The 24,821-nt window shown below is 39.8% G+C and overlaps 1 protein-coding gene across 3 annotated transcripts in view; it reads left to right on the top strand.

Moving 5' to 3' along the window:
• si:ch1073-358c10.1 (peptide methionine sulfoxide reductase MsrA) overlaps positions 1-24,821 on the top strand; it is a 162,865-nt gene that overhangs the window by 40,015 nt on the left and 98,029 nt on the right. Inside the window, exon 1 of one of the 3 annotated variants that reach the window (XM_051918869.1) lies at positions 23,143-23,630. The exons of the other annotated variants lie outside the window; for them this stretch is intronic. Coding sequence (XP_051774829.1) covers positions 23,570-23,630 — 61 coding nt within the window. The 5' untranslated portion in view covers positions 23,143-23,569. Of the gene's footprint in view, positions 1-23,142; positions 23,631-24,821 lie in introns of those variants that run through there. 3 annotated transcript variants of the gene reach the window in all.

The following is a 24,821-nucleotide window of genomic DNA, read 5'->3' as shown; positions in this document are numbered from 1 at the left end:
TGAGTTCAGTGAGTAGATGGATGTATCTTACTTACAATCTACCACTGCTATTTTATTGTTTTATGTGCTATCTGTCTCCTTATCTAGTTGGGGGACAAGGCACAAGGAGAATGACAAAGATCATCCTGCCTTGGCCAGGAGACAGGAAAAAGATGCCAGTGCAGCAGTGAGTAGGCCCACTTGCATCGCGGCAGGTTTGGTATGAGGAACAATGCCCAGCCAGAAAGCCAATGTGGTGGAAGGACAACCTGAAAGAGGGCTAAATGCTCCAATGACATGCTAGGTGGCAACCTCCCTGGGTGACGCTACCTGTGTGGACACCAGCAAGGCAGGCTGGGAACTGTAGTCACATTGAGTCAGTGTTGTTGCGTTCCGTGGGTGCTGCCAGGGGGTGCTGCAGGGATCCATCATCCCTACTTTGTAGGACTTCCACCCAACCCCAAAGTGCTTTCATTGAGCTTTACCTTGGCACCAGAAGTACTCCTGAGTCCAACATAAAAGAAGCCGCTTGACCTCATCCAGGTGAGTTGGTGTCGGGAGGCAGAAGGCTAAAGCTGTCCTGGAAGTGTAGAAGAGGAGAGAAAAAAAAGCAGACAAATATGAGTGTTTTGTTACTTTCAAAGCATTTTGTAAGATATTTTTCTGAATAAAACTCATTTTTAAACTGGGGACTTGTGTTGTTGTGGTTGTCTGAAGTTTGGGTGCTGCAGCGCCCCCTACTGGTCACAATGGGAAGATAGCTGAAATGATGGACAACATAAAAGATTAATGATAACAGATCTTGTAAAGCACTATTTTCTTTTTCACTAAGGTGTTTAGACAGTATTAAATTTACATAACACAAAATAAAATTGATTCAATAAACTAAACATAGCACATTATGAATAATGTCCATGAAAAATGAAAAAAAAATCTTTATCTCCACTTTTCCCAGGATTCCACCTTGTTTAATTCACTGCCTTACACATATTCCGTATTTATAGTGCCACATTCGGAAAGATGACACTAACTCTTGCCTTACATTATGACCTCAGTGTGGGCGAACATTAAGAAAATAACCATTTTGTCAGTATGTATCCTGATGAAACATGAAAGACTACTGGCTACCAAGGGTTTATGCAATCGTATGCAGATTTGGCAGTGGGCGAATTGTGAGAAAGGCTGCCCAGTGGTTTCTGACAGCCATTACTTGTGGTTAGAGCTCCTCCAGTGCTGACCATTGTGTGATATCACTTGACCTAGAAATAAATCTGCAGTACATTAGTCCACACTCTCTGAGTGAAAGTAGTCTTGGCTTTAGGACACGTTTTATGTGTGACATCCTTAATGCCTGCTGGCAGAAGTGCTTATTCAGGAACATGAAAAGCTTCTTGAAATGTTTTACTTGGTTTCCCATCATATTATTTTAACGGGCTTGCACCTACGTCAATATTAACTTTCTCTAACTTGTTTTTTGTTAGTTACTTATGTATATTTCATCTAAGGGCTACTGAGCTTAAAAATACAGGAATAACTATTTAATATTCCACGATAAATTACATTGTTAAAGCAGAAAATTAAAAAGGAATGCATATTTTCTAACTTGTAACATCACCCCTTAGGTGGGATTTATAGCTGCATTATACATTAGAATGTTTCATGCAATATATTTTTGTTTTCTCTGCAGTTTTATCACTATAATAATAGCCACCAAGAATTATGCAATTTCAGTTATAGAATCAAATTCTTTATGAAATTTGAACCAACAGAGCAACAAATAGAGTGGCAATGATTCAGTTTAATTTACTTTATTAAATGCACATCAATTAAGAGCACAGTGTGGCTTCTTAATAGAGTTTAATTATAAAGATAGTATGACTAAAAAAATATAAATATCAAAGATAAGTGTTAAAAAATAAACAGAGAAGCATCATGAAAGATATATTGTCATGCATGCATGTCAGAGGATCACTTTCCGGTAGGTTATCGATACTCACCCGGCGTGAAAGGGGGTGCCGTCGCTAACGGTAAAGTCTCTTCTTTCACCTGCAGCGCCAGGAAAATGCCCAGTGGGGACAACTGACTAAAAAAAAACAGATGCCCCTCTGTCTCAGTCTGGACCGAACTGCAACCAGAAGACCCACTCTAACCAGCTGTTAACCCTCAAGAATCGAGAAGACTGCCTTTTATTGCTGTTACCTTTGTTAGTTTTGTGCCATCATGCACTTGTTTTCTTTAAAGTTAGGGTTAAATGGAGTGGCCAAGCTGGCAACCCAACATTTCCTTGTAGTCCTCGAGTGTCCATAGATCTCTCAGTAGGCAAATAGAGACAATGTTAGTTAAAAGCAAAATGTCTGAAAAAAGTCCCTAATACATGACAACACAGAAATATTTAGTATCAATCAATCAATTTCTTCAATTAATTAACAAGCAATATGAGCAAACATAATCTGCCTTGACCTTAACTGGCTCACTTGCTGCTAAAAGAAAAAATTGGTGTGGAACAATCCATTCAGTAGTTCATTGTAAATTACACTTTAGTGATACCGCAGTAAATCAGTCAATGGAAGGTTTTACAACACAATACAACAGATTGTACTGTACAGTGATATAGAATCTAGTATATTAACTATGTTCTTGTTTATTTAAATACGACTCTTTGCGACCTGATTAATTTTAGCACATTAGGCCTTACTATCAGAAGACGGCTTCTCTGAGTTCCTTCAAGGTCATATGCATAGTCTTATTTATTTATTTATTTTATGAGCTTCTGTAAGAATTCAAACTTCTCCCAGGGGACAAGTAAAGTTCTATCTATCTATCTATCTATCTATCTATCTATCTATCTATCTATCTATCTATCTATCTATCTGTCTGTCTGTCTGTCTGTCTGTCTGTCTGTCTGTCTGTCTGTCTGTCTGTCTGTCTGTCTGTCTGTCTGTCTGTCTGTCTGTCTGTCTGAACCACCTCTTGTTGCCACTAATCTCCAAATCTCAGACACAGTATTGCCCAACACAATGCTGGGATAAAATTAAAGATATTTATTCATCCGAAGCATTTTTATAATAATCACACTTGCAAAGATCAATTACAATACACAATACAAAGCAAATTCTTCCTCCGTCTGTCCTCCAGGAGCATTGCCCACTGCCTCCTGTCTCTGACTCGATCCACGTGAGGCTACGCAGGCTCTCTCTTAAAGTCGACCCAATAACTGCTCCTGGCTTCCCTGTCTCAGTCCTCTGAAGCAGTTCCACGATGTACATGAACCAGGGCAGTCCTCCCCTGGCAGTGACCTCTGGCGGTCCCCAAAGACAACAGAGCTGCATCTCCAGACTCCAGCTCCCATGTCACCCTGCAGGTCTCCTAAAGTGGTCCATCCTTTAGGAACACTGCCACCTGCTGTATGGGGAAAAAACCTGCTCCTGGTGGGCTCATTTGCCTGCCATTTCCGTTATGGCCTCCTGGCCAGGTATAAATCCTTCCTTTAGCCCAGCCAGGATGCCTGTCCTTCCTTCTTGGCACCTACACTATCTATCTATCTATCTATCTATCTATCTATCTATCTATCTATCTATCTATCTATCTATCTATCTATCTATCTATCTATCTATCTATCTATCTATCTATCTATTGATAGACACAGATAGACACAGAGACGCGTATAAAACTAATACAGGCTTTTATTTTCTTCACCCGTTGGCGTACGTCTTCCCCGTGACCCACGGGCAATACAGAGTCCATAAAGCACAATTACCACAACACACTCTTCTCTTCCTTTACCACCACTCCTCCTCAAGCTTCATCTCCTTCCTCCCAACTCTGGCTCCTCGAGTGGTGGTGGCTGGCCCTTTTTATATCCCACTCGGAAGTGTTCCAGGTGCTTGACCACCTGGTCCTAATTGCCCTTCCGGGTGGGGCTGAAGATACGTCCAGCTGGGCTGCTGGCTCCATGCAGCTCCCCCTAGCGGCCATCCGAGCCCCCAACCAGGCTGTGGAGGACTCCATCTCCCATGGAGCCTTGCGAGAGGTTGGGGAATCACTGTCCGCCAGGGAGGCTGCCACCAAGTGTCCCGGGGGAGGTATTGAGCTGCCCATGGTTGTTCTCCCGGAACAGATGCAGAAAGGGCGTCCCTGCTGGGCATGGGACCCCGGCTGTCCACCACACTGTCTGTCTGTCTGTATGTCTGTCTGTCATTTTCTCACTGACATAAACAAATTTATGCATATCCATTTTCTTTTCCTTAAATCATTGTCCTCCTGTTGTCAGACATCTGAAAACTTGGTCACAGTGTTTTGTACATATTGCAGAAGACATGGTAGTAGAGAGAACGATCACTGAAGCTACTTGTGGTCAATGCAGCTTTGAAGAGAACGTTATCCAGAGGTTAGTGAGAAGTGTTTTACATAAATACAATGTAGAGGACAGGACTCCATTTTGTCAGCCATCAGCTCCCAAATCATCATTTCCATAAAATAAATATGTTACAGTCTCTACTCCTTTTTTTCTGTTTTTAGCTTGTTGCCAGAAAGGTATCTGTCCCCAGGCATGTAGTGTGGGTAACTGTCAATACAAAATCATAAGTAACCTCTCAGTTGTTCAGGGTTTTTCAGATGTTCGCCATTCATTCATGGATCTCTGCCTTGAAAGCCAGAAAGTTGCATGCATGTTCTTTTGTATTTTCTTCCTTTTTGAACTTCCATTGTGTACCTGATATATTAATATATACAGCAATTTGATATTTCTGTTGTCTCAGTTAAATCAGAGTGAAAATGGCATCTGTAATAACATGTAATTCTAATACCTATCACTTTTTTCAAATGGAGAATGATTTTATTTTTCCTGGTTCATGATTTTCTGTTGATTTTTTTATTGTTATTGTTGTTATTTTAATAGCGAGGTATCAGGGTGGTCTTTTTTGAACGCGTTTTTGAAGAACAGTGTCATCGACTAACAAAGTAAAGATGTCAGTATTTCAGGGTATGCCACTTAAAATAATAGAGACATTCAATTTACATTTTTGACATTTCAGACTAAAACAGAAGCCTTAATGCACCAGCATTTGTCAAGTCATGTCATGCCGGTGTATTCAAAGTAGTAAAATCATTTGAACTCATAAAAATGTGAGGAACGCTTTCCATTCACTGTGGTCAGCTAAATCAGGAAAGGATAACTTCAGAATATAAAAGATGTGGTTTTCAGAATTTGAAGTCTCTCTAGTCACCTTTATGTCTAATAGGAATTTTAATTTAAAGTGGGAGTGCTGCCTTCTTAGCTTTTCAACAGTTGCTCTGCATTTTAATAATTAGCACTAAAACATTTCACTCTTAACTCTCTGGGGCCATCATTCTGCATTTCATTAATGATTACTCAACTCATTTTCCTCGTCTGCTTTCAGAGATGCTCACTTCATTTGCCCAAGTTTGGCGATTATTTTTTTTTCAGGACGGTGTAGAAATTTGACACATGCAGTAGCATCATAATTCTAGTGCAGAGAACTCCTGCACCACCTGGATATCCCACAAGATTGTCTTATTATTCATAATTTTATTGTGTGGTCTCTAGGAGGAGCCACTGAGCCACAACTCCCTCAAGCACAATTGCAAAGACAAGTCCCAGGTACACAATTAATGTTTTAATTTAACAAAGTGCCTTTCCAGAGGATCCTTTTCCAATTTCTCGACGCAAACAAATTCTTTCCTTTGTTCTCCTTTTGTTCTCTTTCTCCTAGAGGAGTGTTGCCATTTGCCACTCCCGACTCCGACTCACTGGGCCAAGTGGAGGGCTCTCTCTTTTAACTTCCAACCTGGGAGTGATTCCGGTGCTCAGTCCATTGCCTCTGGCAAGCACTTCTGGCTCAAGCAGGACCATCCTGGTTACTCATCTCTTAACTCTCAGCATCTTCGACAGAACCCGACAGGATAGCTGTATAGGACCATAACTCCCATGCTGCCCTGTAGGTGTCCATACCAAGGCCCTCCAGCAGGGATGCTGCCACCCAGTGAATGGGGGAATGATCTGTCTATAGCGGGCAGTTTTGCACTGTCCCATATTTCTGGACTCCTGACTGGAAAAGGAACTGCCAAACCAGCATTATTGGGTTGCTTCCCAAGCCAACATGGCCATCCACGACTGCTAGGACTCCCTTTCTGGTACACCTACTGCCGGTATTGTCCCTCCATGTTTACCTCCTGGTACAAAGGGGAAAGTGTGCAGCTTCCCTTATTTTGGCTTCCGACCCAGATAAGAGGGCAGCATCCATCACAATAGATGAATTTCTCTTTATTAAAACCGTTTTGTTCCTTCCTGATATTTACAAGATAATATGTCTTTAATGTTTTTAGCAGCAATTTAAAATTGTATTAATTCATGTAAATTCTGTACTGCCACAGCTAATGGATGTTGCTTTTACTTGTGTGGGTGTATTTTAGTCCTGTTGTTTTTTTTTTGATTGATGTTGTATTTCCAACAGTTAAGCAGGATTTCACTTCCAAGTGACCAGTTCATTTATGGGTATGTGAAATCAATTTGTTCTTGTAAATATTAAAATAGAACGCTTGATCTGGAATATCGAGGTCACTTCAAATATCTGAGTGACACATTTAAAATGTATGGTGCTCATTGTGAAGACAGAAACTGACAGGAGGAGTGGCTGCACAAGCATAGTCATGTGAGGGGGCAGACGTATTTTCAGTAACACAATAACAAAAGTGTCCTTTGATTCTGAAAACTTCATATAACGGCTTACTAAAAAGCATCAGCAGATACATTTATCCATGCATAGTGTTAGCTAAGTGTGCTTCTTGTAGTCACTTCAGGCATTCCTCATATGCACTGTCCTGTAAGACAAAATAAAGCTTACCTGAAATTGTAACTGGAATATGTAATGAAATATTATTTTATTTGTGTTTCATTCAGTTTCACTACTACAACTCTGAAAGGCAACAGTTTGTCTGCAGTGAAGTAAGAGGCTGTCTGTCGCACTAAACGTCAGCTCACAAGGACTCCATGGTGCTGACTGCGGCATATATGAACTAAATGGGGGGAGGAGATGGGGACTTTCCATAGCAACAAGAAGTTGTTGCTAGGATACCATTTTGGATTCAAAGAATGGGATAAATGGCTTTTAGCTTTCCTTAGTTTAAGACTTAATGCTCATTTGTTGTAATTTGACCAAAAAAAATGTCTATAATGTTAGGAAATCCAGACAGTTACCTGGTTTCTAGTGTAAGATATCTGTCAAGTGTCCACGTTGCCTTTGATGACAGGCATGATAGTTCATAAAATCACAATGTAAGCTGCCCATGTAACATTTAGGCAATGCATATACCTGTAAAACAGCCGAATGTGAGCGCACTTTGATGCCTAAGGCATCCATCCATCCATTTAACACACATTTTTCTCCCAAAGCTATTATCTTTTTCAGTTACTCTACATATTGTTATCATTATTTTTCACTGCTTCGTTGCAGTTGTATCAGTTTTTGTACTTAGTATAAGAATGTGACTGTTCTTTGTTTGATATTATTGTGTCGTGGCATTTATCTCGAGTTACAGTCGTTGGCAGACAAAGCTCTGAAGTTTATATGGCCTTTGTCCTAATTTCTGACAAAGTATTCTTATACTCCTTTGTGCAATTGTACACTAAAAAAAGTTTTAAATCTCCACCTTTTGTGTGAAACTCAAATACTTTAAGCAAATATGTTGCAGCCTCACATTTGTTACTCTTGCTTGCCCTCAAACAGGTCAGTAAATTTACAGAACAGGACCTTGTTTTTACTTTTCTTATGGCACAGTCCTTCTTTTTTTCTTTAATAAGTTTGTACTGCACTTAAAGTGGTGGTCTTCTTAAATTCGGTTAATTGATATAATATACAGTTCCACTTACTATAATATTACAAATATAATACAGTTTAATTAAAACATTGCCGATCCTAAATTGTCCCATGTGTGCTTGGTGTGTGGGTATGTGTGTGTGTGCCCTGTGGTGGGCTGGCACCCTGCCCAGGGATTTGTTCCTGCCTTGCGCCCTGTGTTGGCTGGGACACCCGTGACCCTGTGTTAGGATACAGCAGGTTGGATAATGGATGGATGGATAAAACAACAAGCTATATACAAGAAAAGCATGACACGTATTGCTGAAACAAAACGCAATGCAATACGCATACATAGTTAGTTAGTTAGTCAGCCACACTTCTGCTGTCTTCGGCCCTGCTTCCCCACCTGTTATAAAGCTTCCTCCACTTCTCTCGATCCGGTGCCATTTCCTCCTGATTTCTTCCTCTTGCTCGCTCTATCAGCATATCTTTCCACCTCTTTCTTGGCCTTCCTGTTCTTCTCCGTCCTACCGGAAATCATGTTTCCGCTGTTCTTGCTGTCCTTGAGTCCTCAATGAGCCATACATGTCCTGTTCATCTTATCATCCTCGATATGCCTATTTCACACGGCTCCATTTGACCAGTCTTTTCTCTCAAATCCTTGTTAGCAATTGTTCTTGCCCATCTTATTCCCATAATCTGTCTCGAGCATCTTCGGTCAAACACATTCAGTCTTCTCTTGTTTGCTTGGCTAAGCTCCCAGCTTTCAGCTCCATATGAGACCTGCAACACTACTAGTGAATTATAAATTATAAATTTTGTTCACAGTTTGATGTCTCTGTGTCTCCAAAATCCTCTTTCTAACTTAAACCTAATTTCTTTGTAACGTCCATCCTATAGCCTCCTTTCGGCTTGATCTCGCTTCCCAAATACGTGAGTCACTCTACTCTTTCCAGCTCTTGACTTCTATATTCCAATCTCTGTGTTTCTTCTTGTTTACCAGTCTTCATCCATTTTGTTTTGGCTAGGCTTATATTAAATCCCAGCTTCTCTGATTTTGATCCAAATATTCTTAACAGCTCTACTAATGCTGTTATACTCACTGCCAGAAGCACTTTATTGTCCGTGTATTCAAGATCTTTCACTGGTGCTCCACTGAGATCTAGCCTACCACTATTATCTGTTTCATCAACCTCCCTCAGTGCACTGTCCAATGCCAAGTTGAATAATCATGGTGACAGAAAACATCCTTGTCCTGACTCCAAACCACTGAGGCCTCTCTTTTACAATTCTCACATATGATTCTGTGTTCTCGTACAGTTTATCATCTAAACGATCTTCTCTGGTATACCATATCTTCTCATTATCACCAACAGTTCTTCACTCCATACCGAATCATAAGCCTGTTTAAAATCTATATAACACACATAAAGCTTTTGAGTAAACTCCACTGACTTTTGACGCATTGTGAATACTTGACCTTCTTGATCATGACATCTACAGCCTGGTCTGAATCCACATTGGTTTTCATGTACCACTCGGTTTATTTTTGCAAATATTCAATTAAGACTCAATCACTTGTAAACACTTTTACTGGCGCACTTAGTAGAATTGCATTAGTGCACTCTTAAATTTGCATGTCTGATGATCTCCTCGCCAGCTTACTCGTGGTATGTGATAACCTTCTGGGGCAAGAGGTGGAGCTGTCACAAATGGTTTCTTCTCCTTTTCTCCCTGAAGCTCTAATCCAACCAGTGAAGGCACTTAGCCCCGGCCCTTCTGGCCTGTGTAACATAAGAAGCCCGGCCTCGCAAAAGGAGGTGTCTTTTACAAGCAGAGTAGACCACTGGATGGAGCTCCTCTGCAGGACTCTATTCACAGAGGCAAAAAGCCAGTTGATTCTTTTCGTTTCTGCCCCAACAAGGCTGACTATTGAAGCCAGAAAGGTATTTTTTTATCATGGACTTTCATCTTAAATGGTACAAGCTGGTTGGTGTCCCAACTATTCTCCGCTTTTGTGAGCTGTCATTCCTGTACCCGACCACAACGCATACTTAACTGTTAATATTCTCCCATTATTAGCGGCGATACATCCAGCTGCCACGGGATTCCTAGTATAAAAAAGGAAATGGGGAAGGACTAATAATGGACCGCCAAGACAATTGCTGTAATTATTAAAAAGCAATATTAACAGCATTCGCAACAAGACTTCTAAAATAAGGGATCAGTCTTCATTAACTTTTAAGACTAATGAGACCACTGTAATACTGATAATTTTTCGTTGTTATTTTTTCCTAAATGGTTTAAGTTTCTGTTTCTCAGTTGGCAAGTACTGTTTCAGTTGTCTCATCCAGTAATGGAGGTTATACTTCCTTAAACCTGAAGCTAGCTCTATTCCATCAAAATGTTCTAAACATACAGTATGAGCGTGATGGTGTTTGCCAATTCATGAACTGGTAGAGCAGGATGTGCAGGATTTTTCCAACTGATACTAGTTGTGATCACAAGGCACTCATTCATGAATCAAGGTAAACCATTATCCAAGGATCTCCTTTAGGATAGGATGCATTTGCAAAGCTTATTCTGGTCCAATAAAGAAGCATATGGTGTCCCTCACCGAGTGTGACCGACTGAGAGTTAACACCACTGATAAGAACAAAATCAAAAGGCATTTTTGATGGCATACATACTTGTGTAAAATGTGCGGTGATTTTAATATCCCCCTATTGTCATGGGACATTTTTTTTTGGTTTTGCTAATTATTACCTTTGTTCCTTCATCTTTAAATAATGCAAGGTTTATTGAGATGCACACTCCAAATTTCCCAGTTATTACAATGGATGATGGGTTTCTGAATTTATTCAAGTAAAAATTATTCTTCCATTTGACTCTCCAAATCAACGTGCTAGTTTCTCAATTATATTATTATAATATTAGTAGATTGTAATTATTATATTACTAGAAAGTAATATTATTATAATATTACTTTCTATGCCACTTACTTGTTTTGCATTAAATGACATAACAGTAATTTTGTTCACTTGATACCATACAAGTACACATAATGCATATTTTAATACATCAGACTAGCTAGCACAATGTTCATATTGAATAGTCTCTGTATTATTTCTTTTGCTTTCTTTTGCTACTGATAGAAGAGATCCTATGTCAGCTTGATAGCAAAAATGCTACCATTATAGACGCATCCTGTCCTGGCAGCCATTTCTGCTGAAATCCTTCTATTGACAATTTGTATAGAATATCTTTTGCAAGAGGATCGGAAATGTATATCATCTCATACTGCTCTTTGAAGCTTGGATGAACTTTCCTGACTAAAATGAGACATGATTTTAAATGAAGAAAAACTAGGAAATAAACAGTGTCATAGCTCCAGGATAGAGATACACAGACGCATATACTGAATAACTGAGCATTATAATGGATTTGTGCCACATCTATAAGGAGTTGTTCCAGCTTTTAAAGCCCACACATCCATGATTTCTGTCTTTCCATACCCAGACGTTTATTTTCAGTTTTCTTCATGCAGACTGGTGATGGCTCTGAATTATCCTTTTTTTAAATTAATGTATGAATTCAAAGGTTCATGTACTTTTACTCATATAGCAGATGTTTTTATCCAATGTGATTTACCAACTGTATCAGTCCACTTGGTTTCTTTATATTTTGTATCATTGACTAAATGGTTAGAATCTAAGAATATCTACAAAGTGTATAATTTGTTCATGTTTATGTAGGTTAAAAAAATAGCACAACGTGTTATAAAATTGCTAGATTAGTCATTTAGGTAACGTTTTTCATGTTCTGAATATAGAAGTGCATGATGAAGGTACATTGGTCCTGTTCAGATTCCCTGTTTAGATCCAAAGAAAATGGGGATAAAGGAAAATAAAAATATGATAATAACAGTTCAGTCAGCTAGAAGTTAAAGCTTTTGACTATGATTAACACTTATAGTGTGGTGGACGGCCAAAGCCCTTATAATGGAAGGACTTGGGGGGACTTGCTTGAGGTCAGCCCCCCTGGCTTGCAGAAGGGTCATGGGTTTGGAGCTTGGAAGCTTAACCCTGCTGGGGCCTGTGGCTACCGCCAGGGGGCGCGTGGACAATTGCTGAGCCCTTTGGTGCAACGTGCTGCTGGAAGAAGGTCATTGAGCAACTGGAGCACTTCCGCATGCCCTATGAAAGGGGCCAGCTGCTACTATTCCAGGAGCCAGAGTCAGGAGGAAGAGGGATGAAGCTTGCCTGTGGAGGAGTTGAGATCAATGGAGAAAGGATGGAAAGATGGAGAGAAGAAGAAGTGCTATGTGTTGTATTCCTGGGCTGTGCTGTGATTGGTGCTAGTGGGAAATGACTGGAAATCGTTTCCCACAGAATAAAAGCCTTCTATTTTACGGCACTTGTGTCTTTTATGTGAGGTGTTTTGGTGGCTGGTGTGCCCCCTGGTGATCCACAAAAGCCATCTTAAGATTTGATCTTCATTCAAACACTATCTATAGATAAAGGTGATATAATACAAACATCATGCTACATATACATGTTGTAGTCTATTGTACAATTTAAATAAACATAAATGCAAATTTTGCATGTACACCCTGTGATGGATGGCCGGCAGGGCACCATGGGAGATGGAGTTTGGCTTCACAACCCTGTTGGGTTACGTGGGTGCCACCAGGGGACGCTGCAGGAAGACACAGGGATTTCTATTTCCAATATAGCCCGGAAGTACTCCCAAGTCATGGGGATGGAAGGACAGAATTACTTCCGGGCTGAAGAAAAATGTGATACTCCATCTGACCCGGAAGTGCTGACAAGTCACGGGAACAGAAGAGGAGAAGCACTTCCGGGTCAAGGACTATATAATGAACTGGTGGAGACCCAGCAAGAGAGCTGGGAGGAAGTGTGACAGAGCTGCTGGGAGGATTGGAGAATTGTTTTGTTCAGTATTATGTGATTACTAGGGGGCTCCGCCCCCTGCTCGCTTCGCTCGCCAACCCCTGGCGTTGGGGCATGACAAAGAGTGAGATGTATGAATGAGATATAGAATAGTGTGGAGGTGTGGATGATGCATATAGAAAGCAAAAAATACAGTGTTTGGCACAGAGTAATGGTTTATTGGAATATTTCTTTGTACACAACATTAGTAGTAAAGATGGTGTCCTGTCCTTGAATGAGTCTTCCTTGGCATGGAGCATTTATAACTTTAACTTTAACGTCAGATGAACGTCGAACACGTGAGAAGGCAACATAAAGTTGTCCATGTCCAAAAACGGGCTCAGAGAGGTAGATGCCAACCTTGTCCATGGTTTGTCCTAGTGATTTGTTGATGGTCATGGCAATTGCAGGTTTAATGGGGAACTGTCGGCGTTTCAATGTAAAAGGTAATTCTAGGTCAGAACTCGTAAGGTCAATTCTAGGAATGAGAACAGTATTGTTAGCATGTGATCCTGTAAGAACTGTTGCTTGAATAACATTGTGTGTCATGGTGTTGACGACTAAACGTGTGCCATTGCATAAACCCTGTTTAGTGTTAAGGTTTCTTAATAGCATGATTATTGTTCCGTTTTTAAGGCTAAGATTGTGTTGTGGTAATCCGGCCGGGTTAATAGTGTTCAAATATTCTAAGGGGAAATTCAGATGTTCATTGTCGTCATCAGAGTCAACTTTGTCAGAGCTTAGAAAGAGCCGTGCCTCTCCAGGAAGTAATGAAATGACCTGGTTATTAATGTGATCAACATTAATATTTTTTGGACATAATATAGTGCGTTGTGTTAAAAGGGGTATTTGGTCTAATGAGACCGCTGTTCCAAATATCTCCGTAAGTAAGTCGTCGCAGATAAAGGATTGGGGAATTGTAATAATATCTGGGTGAAGTCCATCTGTATTGGTGAGTGTACCATTTCCCAGTTGTAATAGCCAATTGTTATATTCTGGATCTGGACATCGCATGTTTTGTACTAACTGTATTGTTTGAAAGCAATGCCAATTGTCTGCGTATTTTAAGGTGGACTGAACAATAGCTGAGCGCATGGCATGTGGAACAATAGCCAAGCATTGTCTAAAATCACCTCCTAATAAAAGTACTTTTCCTCCAAAGGGAATATTATTATTCATCAACGTTTGTAGAAGTTTATCAATGGTGTTGAGTAAGTGACTGGATGCCATTGTACATTCATCAATAATTAACAGTTTCGCAAGACGGATGTCATATTTGTCCACATATGCGAAAGCAGTATGGGCCATTGCCTTTTGGTGGCCTAATATGTACTCCGGTAGATGCAAAAGCAAATGAACTATTGTAGGATCTAATGTAGTTCATAAAGTTTTTACTTTCAGGCACATCGTTAGTTAGAAGCTTCTGTAGATATTCAGGATATGAATGTAAAGGAGGCAGTCTAATCTGACCCTTTTGACAACAACGTGTAAATTCATTATTTGTATTGCCAGTTGTTTCTTCAGGGAAGTTAAGTGAATGACAATGATTGCAAATGACATTCATTAATCCCAATGAATTTTCCTCAATAGTGCACTCATTATTGAACGCGTTGTCAGCCAAGTGGCGCAAGCGTTTAGCAGGTGTCTGGCGTTGATGTCCGCGACGGGCAGGTTTTGCTTGTGGCGTTTGAGAGGCGCGTTGTTGCATGTCCAGTATTTGGGACGCGCTATTTTGGAGGTGTAATCGATTTGCCTGTGCTGTGCGAAAAGTCCGTTTCAGTCTACGTCATGCATTGTTTGTATCGAGCCTTGTCTGTTTTTGTATGTCGGTCAGTTGAGCTTTCTGTTTTTGGAGCCTTGCTTGCTTGTTTTCTGGCAGTTCATATGCGCGTTGTAGACGTCTGCGTTCATTTATGCTGTCTCTTCGCTCCCGTTTTTGTATGTCTGAGACGCGAGGTCTTTCGGTTTGAACTCGTGCCTGTTTCGATGCAGCACTTTGAGACGCGCGCTGTATGCGTCTACGTTCATTGTGTCTGTCCATTTGGGCACGTCTCTGTAACGGGGTTAGTTGAGCTTTGCGTTTTTGGAGCCGAGACATTTTTTCTCCCGGAGTTTCAGAAGCGCGTTGTATGCGCCGCCGTGTATTTTGTTGTTTCATGCAGGTTCGTGTGATTGGTCCCGTTATCCGAGCCGAATCGTTTTGTACCCGTGAGTGTGTATTCATGACTTGTTTGTTCCTCAGCGTGCGAAATATGGATAAGTAATAAGGAGGATCGCACTCACTGTTAATATGGAGCCTTTTCTGCAGTTGAACGGTTAATAGTGGTTTATTGTAAGGAGATCCACCTGTGCTGCATAGTGTGAAGGTGTTGAGATGACGTATGTTTAATATGGACGGTTCCTTTAGAAATGGGGCTTTGGGTGTCACTTCTTATTGATGTTAGTGTGTTTGTGGGTCTGATTCGTCGCTGTTGTGAACGTTTCGCATGCCATGTCTCGTCTCTAATGGGCTTGGCGTGGCGGTCACGGCTTCTTTTTTTTGGTGCGTTAGGAGCTTGTTAAATCCTCCTCTTTGTGTGGGTCCCGTTTCGTGTGCAATGGGATTCGTGCCGCGCTGTGTGCTTTTCCAGCGTCTGAAGAGGGGGGGGGGGGGGGGGGGAGGATTGGTGGGGCGCGAGCGTCTTCTTTCTTTTTGTGTGCCAGGGGCTTGTTGAATCCTCCTCTTTGTGTGTGTCCCGTCCCTTGCTTGTAGGGTGGGCGGGGTGGTTTTGGGTTCTTTTTTTTTGTGTGCCAGGGGCTTGTTGAATCGTCCTCTTTGTGTGTGTCCCATCCGGTGCTTGTGGGGGGGTGGGTGCTTGCAGGTGGGCGTGAGCGGCTTCTTTTTTTTTGTGTGCTAGTTTCGTGTGCAATCGGTTTCGTGCGGCGCTGTGTGCGTCGCCTGCGTTTGACTCCTTTTTTCTGTGCTGACTCCTTTTTTCTGTGGTCGCGGCGCCTCATTTCTTTGACTCCTTTTTTCCGTGCTCACTCCTTTTTTCTGTGGTCGCGGCCGCCTCTCACGGCGCCTCATTTCTTGGGGCGCCTGCGCAGTACGTCTTTTTGTGGCTACGGCCCATGGCCGGATGTCCCTGCGTCCATCCGGTTTAGCATTCTCGGTTAGTAATATGGATTATAGTTATTACTTGTTTATTGTGGTGGAGGTGCTTTGGGGCACTTTAAAGAAGAAAATTAAAATACTTCTTGGTGCTTTTAAACCTATGTCTGCATCTGTCTGTTGGGTTTCACGGGGCAAACAATGCCCTCAAGCGTCCATTTATTGACAACCCCTAAATTTATCACTAAGTCAACTACCTAAAATTAGAATCAAGAGCACCAGATTAGGTGCAAATGATTAGAACATCATTGGAGAGGATCTTTTCTGAAACTATTTTATTTTAACCTCCAGCATTTAGTTTGGTTTACTTGTTGTTGCTGAAATGTGTGTTATCAGCATGTCTACATCAAAAGAGCTGTCTGAGGCCTTCATAAAGAAGGTTAATCATGCATAAGATTCTGATAAGGGATTTAAAATGACCTCAAAATAATGGCAGATCAACCATTCCAAGGTCCAGAAGATCATCTACAAATGGAGAAGATTTCAAACAACTGCTGACTTGTATAAGCCAGGCCATCCAAGCAGGTTCAGCTGGAGAGTGTAACGCAAGACATCTGAAGAAGTCTCTAAGAACCCCAGACTTTTGTCACATGACCTACAGATAGTGCTTGCCGTTGTTTATGTCAAATGGAGTCTACCATTAGAAATAGTCTACACAAATTAAACGTGCAGAAAGAACATCAGTGCAAGACTAAACTTTGCCAGTGAACACCAGAAATTCTGGAACAATGTGCTCTGGACAGACGAGGCAAAGATAAGAGTTTTTTGCCCACAGTACCAGAAGACGTACTGTATTTGGCGCAAACTAAAGACCTGATTTGATTAGAAGAACCTGACATCAACTTTAAAGCATGGCGGTGGAAATGTTATGGTTTGAGGCTACTTTGCTGCATCAGGACCTGGGCAGCTCACCTTAACAGAATCCATTATGAATTTCTTACTGTACCACATGATGCTTGTGGATAATGTGAGAAAATCTGTCAGAAGATTGAACCTCACCTGAAAGTAGACCTTGTACAATTACAACAACCCTAAAAATACCAGTAAAACCACCATAGAATGGCTGACAAGAATCAAATGGAGGTTTCTGGAACGGCCAAGTCACTGTGGGAGGATTTGAAATGGGCTGTGCATGCAAGGCACTCCTCAAACATCACACAGGAGAAAGTATTCTGCTTGAACGAGTGGGAAAACTTTCTACTGGTTGATGTCAGATAATGGTGGACAGTTATAGGAAACACCTACTTGAGGTTGTTTCTGCCAAAGGTGGCACTAAGAGCTCTAAAAGCCAATGATGTATTTATAGCATATTTGTTCATTTTTTTATAGAAAGAATTATCGCAAAGAAGTCAGAATTTCATTGGGTTTTTTTCCCCAATTACATCACCTTTATCTATAGATGCTGTTTAAATAAAGATCGATTCTTGATTTGTTCAACTAAAAAAAAAAATCATGGGGTGTTAGTTGAGGATGGGTTTTAATAAAGACCCTCCAAACACTACGTAATTTTGAGTAGCTCCAAGTCAAGTCAAGTCAATTTGGGGAGCATGCACTGGTAAAGTGCTTTGCCACACCCACCACATGATGAAACAGCTCGGGATTCTGGTTGGTGCTAACCCTAACCCTAACCCTGTCCCTTCAGGCAGACACATGGTCCAATCCCACCCTCTGGAAATGACCTTCTATCTGCCATAGCCAGGTGTTACGTGGGCATCACCTTGGCCTGGTCCAGCCACTCAGGTCCTCTACAATGAGGATTCTGCGAGCTGGATCACCCTTGGGGAATCACGCCACATGGGCATAGTGCCGTAACTGACACTCCCTCACAATGCAGGTAATGTGCCTCATTTGGGACTCCATGAGCAACTGCTCATTCGACAATAAGTCAAACCAGTGGTACCCAAGGATTCTCCGAAGAGACACAGTACCACAGGAGTCCAGTCTTTGTCTCAGGTCACTGGATAGCGTCCGAGTCTCGCAACCATATAGCAAGGAGTGGCTGCACTAACTTATTAGAAGTACGGGAGATGGTGTTTCCATTGTAAAATGTTAAGTGCGTTAACGATTCTTCCAGTTAGATTGATTATATTAGACAGTGGGCTAGTAGTGTAAAAAAGAAAAGAGATAATATTTTTATCTTGGAAATAAAAAAGCAGGTTTGAACAAGATTGAATATGTCGATAGATAGATAGATAGATAGATAGATAGATAGATAGATAGATAGATAGATAGATAGATAGATAGATAGATAGATAGATAGATAGATAGATAGATAGATAGATAGATAGATAGATAGATAGATAGATAGATAGATAGATAGATAGATACTTTATTAATCCCAATGGGAAATTCACAATTGAAGAATGAAGGTGAGAAAGACATTGGCGTCTCTGAAATTAATGACTCAATTGCGCTTTACTAATGTCCACTTTTAAAAGGCATTGTTGTTTTTCCAGTATCTAAAAAGTGACAATCATATATTTGAAAAAGCAGCCCAAATCCACACTGTATGTTTATTTTTTAACTGTTTTTCATAAGCTGTCATTATTGCTGATTTATTTGTGTGGCTCTCAGAAACCTTTATGGTCATAAGCTGAGTATGACAAATTCTAAGTTAGTAAATTATTATAATTTAATTTACTTTTAGGTATAAATTTAAATTTAGAAATAAAATGACCAAATCATCAAACATTCATGTGCTGGAGGTCAGTAATATTTTGGACATAAATTATAGCATAATGCACATATTATTATTGTTAATATGCATTCCCGCAGATTCAGTTATTTAAAGCAGCTAGGAATAGCATACTATACATTCAGTAAGTTTCTATACCTAAGAAAGGCACCAGTTAAATAAAATGTAGTATTATTATTATTATTACCTGTTTATTCATATCCAGGGTCTCAGGGAACCAGGGCCAGTTCAGGAATTGGTCACTGGAAACTGAAATACAGTGAATTAATTACATCAAAGCAAACAAAATTGAATAAAAAATATGATCAACAAAAAAATCATTAGATCATAATTAATATGGATAATTAGTTTAGAGAGCCGTTTAAACAAAAGGTCCAATAAAATATTTATATGTATATATTATAAGTATATAAATTATATCATATAAGTGAAAACAATGGAAGTAAAACAAAAGTAGAGACCCAGCAGATATATTTTAGAATAACATTAATAAATTTGTCAGATTTAAAAATAAAAAAAATCAATGAAAATTTGATTTTTCTTTCTAATTTTAGATAGTAAAAGATGTCACATTCCCTTCAGGTTATAGAAGGTGCGTTTGGATTTTACCATTTAATCACGAATTGCTACAGTAGATAATCCTATCCCATCCAGCAATACTGTGGACAATGCCATTAGAAGATTAGGAGTAATTGTAAATCTGACATTCTCCAGTAGATAAGTGAATATCTTCTCCTAAAATGGTTTTAAGTTTGGACAATACCAAGCAAAATAACCTAGCATGGTTGGCGCCAGATGGCATCATTCACAGTTACAATGCAATCTTCAATATATTTTGAGTAATTTTAATCTAGAAAGATATGGATGATTTGCAATACTAAGTCAAATTACAGCATATACAGATTGATGAAGAGTATATTTTGAATAAATTAATTCTGTTCCTTCCTTGATATATTAATAGAAATGTGCATTTCTCAGTGTCATGTAAGATTGTCCAGAGATGCATTTGATGAATTTACTTGATAGTCTAGAACTAAATGATGGCAGAGTTAAAGATGTTTAGGTTTGCGTTGGGTCTGATGAGGATGGGTAGGATTAGAGATGAGTACATTAGAGGGTCAGCTCAGATTGGACGGTTGGGAGACAAAGTCAGAGAGGCGAGATTGTGTTGGTTTGGACATGTGCAGAGGAGAGATGCTGGGTATATTGGGAGAAGGATGCTAAGGATAGAGCTGCCAAGCAAGAAGAAAAGAGGAAGGCCTAAGAAAAGGTTTATGAATGTGGTTAGAGAGGACATGCAGGTGATGGGTGTAACAGAGCAAGATACAGAGGACATGAGGATATGGAAATGATGATCTGCTGTGGTGACCCCTAAAGGGAGCAGCTGAAAGAGGAAGAAGAGGACTTGATAGTCTAGAATGGGGATTCCCAACATGTGGTGCCTGCAGCCCTAGGGGGTTGTGAGACTGCGTTTCAGGGGGTGTAACAAAGAGGAATACTATATTGCGATTTTCCAGAATTGAGTAAGGTGCACTGTCCAACTTTATTTTAATGCAATCGGTGTCTTGCAGTGTGCTGTCATTTGCAGATCATTTATTAGTTGGTGCTCCTGTTCTGTGATTTGAAAAGAATTGAGCAATGCATGCACAATTGTCACCTGTGAATGAGCCTCAGAAATGCATGTCCTCGCGGGTTCCTTGCTGTGGATCAAGTGTTCGTAAAGACAAATAACTTTTTTTAAGAGAATGGAATTTGGACCTTGCAATGATCCATAGAGAAGGGATAGATATTGTATTGATGTTTGTGCAATTCCTGATTGTGAAATGCTACTGATTTCAAAGTATGATTAAAATTTTTGACATTGGAGGGGGACAAGTGGATTCAATTAGATGGATCACCTGCTGCTTACATTCAGTCCGTTTCTCCTGCTGGCAGTCCTGGCTGTAGCACAGCAATTCTAACTGTGCGCTGCATCTGTTTTTGGGCTCCAGTAGCATAAAAGGTGCTACTCTGCCCCAAGAGGGGCACAATTGCTAATGCCTTCTCACCTTTCCTCTGCAGTTCTGAAGAATGCTTGGAAGCCAACTGAGGTCACTTCCCTTGTTTCCCCAGACGTTGCGCCTTTTTTGGAACCAACAATATGTAAATCAACCAACCACTGAGAGAGGCTGTTCATTCTTGGACCAGAAAGCACAGGAGATGGAGCTCGTATCTTGTGCAATATACATGCCTGAAACGTTGTGTCAAATGGCTAAGGCCATTCAACCCCTTGAATTTTGTTCTTGCTATTTCTTTTGCTTTTCCTTTAATTAAATGGCAGTTTACTGCAGAGGTGCCCCAACTCTTCACTTTGTCTTGTTTCATAGCATTGCAACATAATATCTTATATATAAACATCTACATGTGGAAGTGTGTGTGTCTGTCCGGCCCGGAAGTGAGAGGTGGAGTCGGGGTAAGGGCTCCATCTCTGAGGAAACAGAAAACTAAACGTCTATGCATGGAAGTGTGTGTGTCTGTATGTCCAGCCTGGAAGTGTGAGGCTACTACAGAATGAAGCTCAGAGAGCTGGCAAAGTGGCCCCAGGTTAACAAGTCGGAAGAAGAAAGCGACTCTGTTGCCAAAGTAAAACCACTGAGAAAAGAGAGAAACTCTTACACAAGCGAGACAAGCACATCGGCAAAACGGTATCCCTTTTACTTTTCCTCCTGCCGTTAATACACAACCGAGGTGAGCACATTAGCACAATGAAACCTAGGAGAGAGATGCCCAGAGTAGTTCCTTTCAATTACCTGACATCTCTACATTTTAATTTTTTGGGAGTTGGGAGGAAGGGTGACTGAGCTGCTGGGAGTGGAGGATTGATTAGTGTATTTGTGATTATTGATATATTAAGTATTGTGGAGTGAAGGGTGCTTTGTGCACATTTTTTGTTATAATAAATTAATCTTTGGACTTTTACCTGGTGTCTCAACGTATTGTCTGAGGGTTCAAGGGGACGACAGCGCCCCCTATCTGTCACAATATATATATACACATACAATTATACAAACATTTTAATTCACGTTATCAATTTTAAAACACACAACCTTCAAATTAAGCTTATTTTTAATTGTTAACACATACTAACTATTATGCACATGACTTGTTATATGGAAGTATTAATATTCCACCAAAAGTGTTGTTTTCGTTTAAAATATCTTTATGCTGCTGGTGGTACTTCCAAATTTTTTTGAAAGAGCAGAATATGTGATCAATATATCTCTCTATTATAAAAAAAATCCTGGAGAGAAACAGTATTGGCGTCGAGACGTGATCTTCACGTTAAGATCATGGAAGATAGTTAAAAGACCCGCGAGGACCTTAAACATTAGACATTGTGCCAAGAGATTGACCCAGGACCGTCTCGAGATGACGTAGAACATGAGATTCTTGCAAGACTCGCCCTACTTACAATCAATATCAAATAAGACAATGGAGCAGCAAAACATTCAGTCTTGTGAAGGATTTGAACACACACAGATCCCGGATCTCAGCACATATAAAGCGTATAAGGACAATACGTTATAAATGAAACGTCGACGAATAAGCAAAGAAGAAAGCAGCACGGAGAAAAGAGACTCAAAAGCGTTGGAGAGAAAAAAGAGCAAAAAATAAAAAATAATCTAGGTGCAAATTGAGAAAATAAGGCAAGTAATTATCAGCCCGTAACAAGTGGAATTGGAAAAAAGAACGTCCAATCAGGCTCAGAATTAAAAGACAAAGTAGAACTTCATAAACACGTTCACAAACGTTGGCGCTATACACATGCAGAGCAGATTATGAAAGCAGTGGAATTCGAAAGGCTCCAAAAAAAAAAATGTATGCATGATACAAATGTGGGGAAAGTTAAAGAATATGAAAGTAGGACAATTACAAAGTATAAAAAAAAGAAAGTAAAGATCGCAGTAGCACAAACAAATGGAAGTTAATACTCGAAAAAGGGAAAATAATCACCACGGACCAGGTGTCATTGAAAAAAAAGCAGGAAAAAGTGAGGTCAGAAATAAAAGACAGAGTAGAAAACAAAGTAAAATGTCATAAAGAGGTTACAACACACCTCTTACTTTCTCGAAAATACTTAACGTAAATGTAGATATCTGCATAATACATACATTAAACAGGGAACTGATGTAGAAGCATTAATAGTAATTTTCTTTGCTTGTTGACGTGCAGGATTATTGTTTAATCATTTAGATTAAGCCGTTAAGCCTCAGGTTTTGTAAAAAATTTGTATATATGTGTATGTACATATATATATGAATTATGCATAATTTCATGTAGTTTTAGATGGTGATTGTTAATTGTTTTTTCTTTTTTGATTAGACTGGGTGCTTTTAATGAACTTTGGCAAGTGTGTGCATGCTTGTTTCAAGTGTATGTAACCATATTCCGTTTAAACAATCAATTTTTTTTGTCCCCCCTCCCCTTTTCAAACTGTCTCCTGTCCCATGATGCTATGCAGCTCAGCAGGGCTGATAACATATAAAGAAGCAAGTCTCCATTTCTGTCCAGTGCCAGGCAGACATAAATGGCAAGAGCTTTGTGCTAATATGTAGGCAGTAAACAAATGTACTTCAGTTTGCCTTGTTGGATTTGGTGTTTTGTTTACCTTTCCGGATTTGACTGGTACCAGCTTGTGTTGGAGGTAGTCCTAGAGTACATAAAGGGGCATTCCCGAGGGGGGAGGTTGGCGGCATTGCCGCCTCTGGTAGTGCTGCACGAATTGTGAGTTTCTGAAGAAAAAAACAAAAACGAAATGAGGCATTCTATTGGAAACCTTTTTGGATTTGTTCTTGGAAGAAGATGCTCTAAATTTGCTTTTAAGATTTTGAAAGGAACTATTTTTACTATTTTTTTTTCCTCTTTTCTTCTACCTTCCCCCTCCTCTTTTTGGCATGGCGTTGGCTGGCAAGGGAACAGTTGAGCACTGAATAGAATGAAACTGGCACAGCCTGGAGTCAAGCCAAGGCAGATTGGGAGAGATGCCCACTGCGGAGGTGGGTACACTGTCTGTGAAAGTGAGAATTTGTGCGTGCAAGTGTATGTGTGTGTCGCAAAGCGAAACAGTGTCGCAGAATGCCAGCCAGTTAAAGAAATAAAGAAAAAGATCCAGCTTGTTAATGCAGTCATCCTACTGACCAGTTTCTCTGTCTGTACATGACACTTTAGACTTGTGAAGATTTCACTGTTGCCCTTCAGTTTTGGACATTTTCAGTTTTAATACAGTAAATGGCAATATCTTCTTTTCAAATTGATGTAGAGATGGATGGTCTTACTTGGATGGGCAATGGACAATCTTTGGATTGATGTATTTTATATCAGAGTCCAAATATCCAGTGGTGTTTTTTATAATGTGTTCTATGCATGTTAATTTGGAAATTTGCATAACATTCTCTGTTTAATTATTAAAGAGCCAAAAAGGTGTATTTGTCAGATATATTTGTGTGTGGTACAAATCAAAATTATCTTTGGTTACAGAATTTGTAGCTTTTCAGCTTTTGAGAGAGATATAAAATATACCTTTATGTTCACCATTCACTTGCTTTTGTGGAGGGACTCATCGCCATATTGCGCCATTGACTGTGTGCTGTATTTATAATCAGATTCTCATAGAAGGATTTACAGCATCATTCATTCACAGCATCTTGAGTTATATTTTGTGCTTGAAGGAAAGTTAAAGGATTTGGAGTTTCTATCACCATTCAGGTTGTGTCTAATTATACATTTTAAATCCAATAAATTCAAACTTGCCTGATATGTGTTCAGGTAACCATTTGACAGTGCAGAGGTAGATTTCAGGACATCTTTGCTTTCAGCAAATCAGATGTGCTTGGTGGAGGGAATAGTCATCTGTCATTTGTAATATGCAATATATATATATATATATATATATATATATATATATATATATATATATATGTAATATTCAATATATGTCAAGAATGCTTGTCATTTTCATATGTTAAATGATTATGTGCCAGATATATCAGTTTACCCATATACTGAAACTGTATACATTTTATTATTGAAAATCAAACCTTATGGCTCCATTCCACATATTGCAGAGTACATCCATGCTAACTTATACAGAACTAATTTAGATTCAATAGTTTTTCAGATATGGGAGGAAAGTTTGTTGTACCTGGTGCAACAACTCCTACAGAAACTTGGAAAACATGCAACGTCGA

This window comes from Erpetoichthys calabaricus, chromosome 14 (genome assembly GCF_900747795.2).
Source record: "Erpetoichthys calabaricus chromosome 14, fErpCal1.3, whole genome shotgun sequence".
Classification (NCBI taxonomy): Eukaryota; Metazoa; Chordata; class Cladistia; order Polypteriformes; family Polypteridae; genus Erpetoichthys; species Erpetoichthys calabaricus.
This window is presented reverse-complemented; position numbering and strand designations above follow the sequence as displayed.